The sequence below is a fragment of the Hyalella azteca genome, unplaced genomic scaffold (assembly GCF_000764305.2).
Source record: "Hyalella azteca isolate HAZT.00-mixed unplaced genomic scaffold, Hazt_2.0.2 contig2238, whole genome shotgun sequence".
NCBI classification, from domain to species: domain Eukaryota; kingdom Metazoa; phylum Arthropoda; class Malacostraca; order Amphipoda; family Hyalellidae; genus Hyalella; species Hyalella azteca.
In genome coordinates, this window is record NW_025932521.1 from 199,968 (window position 1) to 208,773 (window position 8,806).

The 8,806-nt window shown below is 39.9% G+C and overlaps 1 protein-coding gene across 1 annotated transcript in view; it reads right to left on the minus strand.

Moving 5' to 3' along the window:
* LOC108679429 (teneurin-a) overlaps positions 1-3,154 on the minus strand; it is a gene marked incomplete at its 5' end in the record, with an annotated part of 81,290 nt that extends 78,136 nt beyond the window's left edge. Inside the window, 1 exon segment of the mRNA XM_047885510.1 lies at positions 2,849-3,154. Within this exon segment, the coding sequence (XP_047741466.1) occupies positions 2,849-3,110 (262 nt within the window).
* Between the last annotated feature and the right edge of the window lie 5,652 nt (positions 3,155-8,806).

Here is an 8,806-nt window from a genome sequence, read left to right on the forward strand (position 1 = left end):
AAGTTTTATAGGCGGTCAGTAATGGCCGCAGTGGAATTCTTCCGATGAATTCCTCCTTATATTCAATAATATTTTTACAATATTTAATGTCACTAATTCATGTCCCTTCACCCGAACGTAGTAATTATGGCCTGAATATATGGTTTGGTACTCCTGTGGAGTGAATTCACTTACATTATTATAGGAGTAAAATATTGTAATGAGGAGGAGACCAAACTGCGTACTTGCAGATAGCACGAAAAGGTTTTCGATGCGAAGAATAGCACGAGTATAACTCCTCAAAAACAATGTATAATATTGATCTCGAGACCACTCATGCATGGGGTTCAACACGGGCTGATCGATGGTCGGATAAATTCATGGTTTGCGATGCGGGAAGTAAAAGAGATCTCTTTTGATTGACGTCATGCAAGATCAAAAATTAAAGTTTAGAAGTATGGCATCTCTTACACCGACCGTCTTAATTGCATCTGCAAGCATCGATAACTGTAACAGCAGGTACATTGCTTATAGATATTGAGAACAAACGAGGGCAAAAACCGGGGCTGTAGAAAGATGCAAAGAGCCACTTGCACAAGATAGTTCAATAAAAAATTAATGAGAAGCCCAGAGGAAGGAATATATGCTTTCTAATTGGAGAATAGAAGATATCGAATATTATTATTGGCTTTATAAATGTCAGTTTAAATAAATGAAATGCAAGCGTTAGGGGAAGGCAAACACATTTGATGAGATTTTTTTGAGAATTTTCGTTCCGTTCTAACCTGACTTTATACTCGATTTCCAGACTTTTTTGCATCTGAATTTTCGATAAATTCAGCTTCGTTTTCGTGCTTCATTACCAGATTTTTATTCAGAACAATAACTTCCTTCAGCACGCGAAAAACATGGGTAAAAAACGTAATCCAGCAAAGATTCCCTTCACATCCGTCGCACTAATTGTGGAAGTGCCGCACGTCGGTGATCAGCAGCCTGACAATGCCTCCTGCGAAGTAAGTTGGCCGCGGAGTTCGCTGCTCATCCAAGGAAAACTTTGGCCGTGCAAACTTGCCATCGCTAAATGATTTCCAGTGGTGGAAAGATCGTGTCAACTCCGACATCCTAAGAAAGACGCCTGAACTCGGACAAATAGTGAGGGCCACTTGCAATGAGCTGCGAGACAGCTGAAGTATGGAGAAGGACAGCCACGCACCGCAGAAAGACGTTGTGGAACTCGACCATCGATCGAGATACCGCCGATCTAAACTTTAATGACCTAAAGGGCCTCAGAAAAGGCAAGGCGACGTAGAAATTGTACAGAGATATTGACAAAAACCTTTTATCAAAGTTGGATAACGATTGAGACGAAAAGTCAAAGCTATTTTTCATTCAAATTCGATACGAAATAATGTGATGGGAAGAACGAAAACCACCATCAATAACATAAAGCTGGATCATAAAACGGTATCGGTGAACACGTGAATGTAACATGAACTGCAGTACAAGTTTCTAAGTTGTGTGTATAGTGATAATGAAATTTGCTTTGATTAGAAGCTGGTAACTAAATTTCGTTAGATGTTAGATATGAAAGTGGTAGCTCAGCAAAAAGCTGAAAAAGATTGAGCAAGTCTAATATGATCATTTCATCTACATCAACAACGAATTTCGGGAACAAATGCGAGGCTCGCTGCTGTTATAGTTTCCATCAGACCTAGAATGTTTTTCTAATGAGAAAGAATGGTAAGCCATGGCAGCAGAGACAAAGAGTGATCGATGTCGCTAAAATCCATTAATGAACTACACTGGGCCTGAAGGTCGCTGCCTCCACATCAAAACTTTACATCAGAATTTGATACTTTCATCAGTATCAATTCTCACTTTTTGAGGAAGTAACAAAATTATGGAAAGAAGAATTGAAGTTTGTTCTCATCAGTTGATCTCTTCACTTGCACTTCAAATAAGTTTCAACATTAACACTCCGCTACACGAATGAAAATATATTGAAACTAAAAGGAACTTTAAATTGTCTTGACTCTGAAACAGATAAAAATTTTAAACAAGGACGAAGTGTCAGGATTGCGATCGAGCGCAGTCACGTCTGGCTCTCGCAGGACTATAGAAGGAAACCAGAGAATCCAGGGCCTTGCAGGGAAATAATTAAAGGTGGGAATTTTAATGCGGCGAATTGAAAAGACGAGCTCAAACCAAAGGAATAATTAGCATTTCAATGACGTCTCGAATGGAAAACTCGGAAGAGAGCTGAATTAAATCGCGTGCGTTGCTAATACCAGTGTGAATTATTTTAATAATGCAGGGATTAATGAAAAAAGCTGCACGAGGACTGATGAAAGACGGTTCGAATGACTAAAAATCAATCTTTGAAAACGATATTAAATCATTGAGAACTGTAAACTGTAGGACTGTAATTATCTGAAGACATTACTTTATACTTTTCGAACGAAATACAACTTTCATAAATTTCCCATTTGCGGACACGATAAAAATTGAATTTTTTGTTTAAATTAAAAGGAAATGTGTTAAAATTGACTTAATTTGATATAAATTACATGAGACCAGGAACTTAAACGAATGTTTTGATCATTTTTAGCTCCCGAAGATAGAAAAAAAAAACAGTTTTCAAACTTTATCCTTATGACTTACCCAAAAACAGATTATTAACGAATTCTGTCGCATGGCCTTGAAAGAGCCGTAAAAGTGATTCTATAGACATCTCATATACTATATACATTACACACAAATAAAATAATGCCAGAATTTAGAATTCAAAATATTCGCAATTAGAACACACAAAAAAATCCTAGCACGCAAGAAAATATCAAGAAATATCAAGTAAAGGTTATAGGCTTACCTTTACTTTTGCGCGTCCTCTTGGCAGCGTTGACAGGATGTTGTTGCTGTAGTCGCTCGTCACTCACCGCGTACTCGTCTTCAGAGTCACTATCCAGGCCTCCATTGTCACCTAAACCACTCGATGGGGAGCGTTTCATATACCGAGCCCCGGGCTGCTGTACCCCGCCGTTGGGATTCATATCCCGGTAAGCCGGAACCCCTCCGGCTCGAGGGGTTACTCCAGGGGTTCGCGGGTTGATCGAGCCGGCCTGCCCGTCCATGTAACGGGTTGCGGCTGCCGCTCACGTTACCCGCTGTCTTGCATCTGTGAATACAAAAATGAAATTCGGTTAAAAACGGATAGGGTTATACAAGAAATTTGAATGCAGGAAAGGACGCTCCCCTCCATTACATTTATGGTAAAAACGCAAAATAATTGGTAAAAAGGTAAAATTATTGGTAAAATACAATCTAGCAAACGGTAAAAATAGAAGACTGCTTCATCGCACGGATCATTGGATTACGATCTGTTCACACTACGAAAAGAACATAGTAAATCAAAATTTATTACAACCGTGATTTGATAAATTGATTTTCACAGACTGAATTATTAGAAATTTGCCCTGAGAGACTCGCCATTATCTGGGAACGCATCAACCATTTATTTAAGTTGGCTATGTCTGAGAGCAAAACAACGACGATGAATGACGTCACAACATTATGTCGTAACTCATCTAATCTCAGACAATTATACGTTGTCTTTTATATCAAGGTGGTCTAGCGATAATTTCATCGTACGATATTAAGGGCCCACCGATGCATGATTTGTACTGCAACCGAGAACACTATCATATTGTTTTCAGATTCAGCTTCCAATCGCCTAAAAATAATCGTTGAAAACTTTAGAATGATTAGTGTGTATCATTGATTAGTTTAGCATCATTGATTTTAGATTTAGCATCTTTAGCATCATTGATTAAGTCTAAATTACGTACGGTCCGTACGTACTCTGTACCGAGTCAAATCTTCGAATTTGAAGTCAAGTCTTCGAACAAAGTCAAATCGTGGAACAAAGAACGAAATCTTATTCAAATCTTCGAACAAAGTTCAACTTTATGACATGTGTTTCGTACAAAATTCAGCTGTAATGTACGTGACGAAAAGTGATGGTAAACTAAACAAATTTTGTTGTCGATTTCATGAGTACTCGCTCATTTAACTAGAATACGAAATCGCAAACGACCATTATAATTCAAAGAGTCGAAATCCTGCCAAGATGCCATCTAAAGAAGGGCCTATTAATCACGACGGCTTTACCACCAGAATCCAATAGCAGAGAACTCAGGGGAGCGCTCGAGTCCTGCTATGACACGAAAAGAAGGAGCCCTCATTCCCAGATCTCTTCTCTATTGTCACAGAAAAATGACTAGGATTTTCAGCATTGGAGGCTTTCTCGTTATACGCACTTTCATACCTCAAACACCGCCGTTATTATCGATATTGAGTCTAGTTTTCTAGTAAACAAGTCAAGGGAGGGAGGGGATCCCTATTGAATAAGAGAGCTTGCAAACCTTTCTCGATATCGGTAAAAGGCCGAGCATCTTTCATGGCACGCCATCAATAAGGCTGCCTAAGTGCGCGACAACACAAATACTTATACGCCGTGAACGCATACAGTCTTTTTACAGCATACAGAGATGGAAATATCATCGGATGGCAAGGAATATCGTCCACGACGACTGAATTTGCATACTTTTAGACCGTTTGGCTAAGACGAATGTGTTTGTCGCGTCACAAGAGATCGAGAGAGATTTATAAGAGGGCTTTAAGAGACGAAACCCGAAAATGCTTAACGAAAATGTAACCAAAGATTTTTTGAATGCGGTTTGATCTAAAACTAATAAAAGTCTCCGCGACTTATTTCAGACATAATTTAAAGTAATACCATAATATTTAAGAATACATGAACCATGCACGTAGTTGGGTAAAACCAATCAAAAACTTATTCGCATCAACTGGAAACGACATTTTATTATGAAGCAATTTGAATGGAAATAGAATCAGTAAAATTGGCTTTCGCATGCTAAAAGTTGTAGCTTTTATCGCAAAACTTCTGTAAATAATCCGGTCATGGTATTTTTTCACCATTTTTTTGTCGAGCTATACAAGTTCGCGTTTGAGCCATAACATGCCGTATGGAGCACGGCAGTTGTCTCATTCAACTGGAGCAGAAGTGAGAACTTGAGACGGACTTTAACTGAGTTTGTGTCACAAAACTGGAACTGTCCAAGAAAAAAGTAGAGCGCAACTCATCACGAGCAGTTTTTAATTTCCCATAAACCATAACTGTCACACTATCAGCCCGTCCATCTCCAAGTGCTCTCGCACGCGCACAGTTTAAATTAAAAGCAACTTTAAGATACGGAGCTTCAAAGTTACGAAGATCTCATTACAATTTTCATTAAATAGAACAAGAAGTCATCCAAAAGAGGCACTCAGGGGAAGGCATTCGCGCCTGCCTGAGACGGCCGAGCCTCACAAACAAAGAATGGCAAGATGCCCTCTGCAGAGCTGCTAAGGAGCTTTGTAGCTCACAAGACTTCCTTTAAAATGCAAGTTTTCGTCCACAGCTGCCAGGCACATGAAGTATAATAATTCGAACCATTTTACGATGAATTAGCAGGCTTTGGAACATGGAAATTATATGTGATGTTGTTACGTAGTTTTGATACAATATAGGAAATAGTAATCGAGCCACGATTCGCGGCAATATTACCTCTTCAGTGACATGCAAGGAGGACTTTTAAATTCAGCTTAAACTCAATAACAAATTCCATTTAGAAGCATCTGCACTAATTAAAGCAGAAATCTATTATGATACATACAGAGTGCAATAAGCAGACCCTAGATACTAACGAGGTACTTTCATCTCGGAGCGTTAATTAAAAACACCCGAAATTCATTTATTGCATTAACTAATCCACTTTAGCATCAAACGCAATACTAGGCAGATAAGAAAGGTTTAAAGAGCGCTCTTAGTGTTAGGAGGGCGATCAAAAGGAGCAATTAGCAGGCGCCGTGGCAGCAAATCCTCCTGATAATCAACAGCCCAGTGAGCCTAAAACTCTTAAGAAGAACGAAAGGGCCGTCCGCTCGCGAAGCAGCCACAAAATTCTAGGCCTTTTCTACCGAGAAGACGCGTGCTCTGCCTTGAGAGACTCGCGGGTCATAGAGGCGTTAGGCGCGATGTTAATAAAAACCAAACATTTGAATCCAAAACGTCTTTACAACAATTTTAATAAATGACAGTGCTTTGTTTTCTAGAGCATCCCATAATGAATAGAATTGTCCAAACATTAAGGCTGATTGAAGAATTAGTCAAGTGACCCTAGAAGAAAGTTGAAAATACATTACATAAACTTGATATAAATCATACGAGAGTAAATTTAAGAAAAAAAAATGATTAGCTCGTTCACAAGGAATCGTTGTCCAAAGACAATTCTGATCATAAATGTTGAATGCATTAGATCATACCTACATCTGCCAAATGTGCAAACGCAAAAAAGTCTCGAAACAATACTATGAGGAAAAAGAGACGACTGCAATTGTAAAGTTTGTTGACAGGAAGTGATGGCTCGCTTGCGTGTGTCCGTACAGAAACGAGGTATTAGCATTCCAAAGATATAAATGTTACTCTTTTTCAGGGAAACCACATCATTTTGGCAAGTCCTCTTCAAACTAAAGTTACGACGTTAAATTATAGTCTCAGAATTGATCAAAGTTTAATATTCTAATCTCCAAATTAGCGTCATTGGTAACGGGTAAATCACAATGATCCAGTGGCATTTGTCTTATGAATTATCACACCAGTTTTTGCTATAAGATACTTTTAATCCTAGAACAATAACCAAATGACTGTAAATGCCCTGTGAAATGTATAATTCGACAAGCCATCTCTGCGCGATCTGATACAAAGGAGCTCAGAGTCACCAAGGCATATCGATTATTTGCAAGGCGTTTGGGTGATGAATGTTGCTTCAGAGCACAGTAATAACCTCGGCTAAAATGACCGCACAAAAGAATAAATGGAGCGCACTGAGCAGTTCTAGAGAGGGAAGCACAATAGAGCCTGCCAGACGCGCCCATGAAAACCAGAAATTAGTGCTAACTGATGGGTCTTTAGATTTCGGCCAAATGAGAAACACATATACCAACTATGGTAAAATTAGTATATCAAATTTATTACCTACTAGTTACAGATTTGCAGCGACGTGTAGCTCTCGACTCGTCAAAGCAACGGACGAGACAAAACGTTGCAAGTTTCCTGACGTAAATAGCGAGGATTTTAAATCGTATTAACATTTCGCCTTTAAAAAACAATACAGATCGCACGAGTTTTCAGCTAAACGCAAATTTATCTGGAACTCCAGTTATTTAAGCTCGACTGGAGACTGAGGATTTGATTCGACGCGAAACCTGTGAAGTCAGAAGTTCGAGCGAGCGAAATCAGAAGCGAAATTTTGTCGGGACGGAACTTGTTCCTTTGGCGGTGGACTCCGTGAAACCAGCGATATCCGCTCTCTTCTTCTTCCGTCAATTAGGGGGCTCTTCACTCCCGCTCAATACGGCTCACATCCTCCGGCCAATTACCCATTGAAATTTTGAGACGGAGAAGCGAAGGAGCCTCTTTCGCGGGCTCGGGATTTCTGCTCCGTGCCTTCAAATGCCTCCGAGAGGGAGCAGCTTCCCTCCGTATGTCTCATTTGATTGAAGCGAGCCTTTTCTTCTCATCGGATTCCAATAAGACGTGATATCCTGCTCAGCTCTATCGGTGATAATCCTGCTGTAAGTGATACTTTCTGGCACGCTTCAAGAGACTAAGACCGACCTGCCTGAGAGTTAACGCACATTTATGACGAGAAAGTCTCCTAGTTGAAGGAGACATGGCTTGTAGTTTTAACTGAGCACTTCTAAACATGCATGTATATTATAAAGCAAAGACGTATTTATTTATTGAATTTAAATTTACTAGTCATAATGGTTTTAAATACATGATAGGGAAACTTACGACGCGCTCCTTTCTGTCACTGATTTCATGCTTATTAATTATTTACTTGCACACTCTAAATAGAGAATAACTCGCAAAATAATTACCGGATACTCGAGCATTTTCACTTGAAGTTTTACGCCTCACACCAAGAGGGAATTTTCACAAGTTACGTGAATAGAAGGCTTAAAAAATCCACTTACTTTAACAAGGAGTCGCTAAACTCTAATGAATAGGCACCACTAAATCGTCCATTGTATATTGTTGTGTGAAAATGGTAACTATTTAATTTTACTAGTAATTTAACTAGTTTTTAAATAAACGCTCGTGTAGAGTATCAGGAGACTTAAGAAACGCTCGTGTAGAGTATCACGAGACAAGAAACGCTCGTGTAGAGTATCACGAGACAAGAAACGCTCGTGTAGAGTATCACGAGACAAGAAACGCTCGTGTAGAGTATAACGAGACAAGAAACGCTCGTGCAGAGTATCACGAGACTTGGAATAGGAACATCGGTGGAATTAATTAACACTAGTCGACAATTTGGCAACGGTGTTGTGACCATTTTGAGTAATTTTAGCTGGTGCTGCATGAAACGATTTCGTCAGTACTACGTGGATGTCACGCAACGATAACATTCAAATATCTCAATTTACAGCGTCAAACACTGGTGATTCGGGACGAAAAGTCTGCAACGGCGGAGGGGGAGGTTCCTATTGGGAAGTGCCTATTGGGGGGGGGGTGCCTATTGAAAAGAGGTTTCCATTGAAAGTTTTTCCCCATTGAAAGGAGGGTGCCTATTGAATGGGGAGGGAAGGGTGCCCACTGAAGGGGTGGCAGTGCCGTTTGGTGGCAGTGGCAGCGCGGCCACGGGAGGTGCGTAGTGAGGGTCGCGCCGATCTGGGCCGTAAAGAGGGATCATATAAGCGC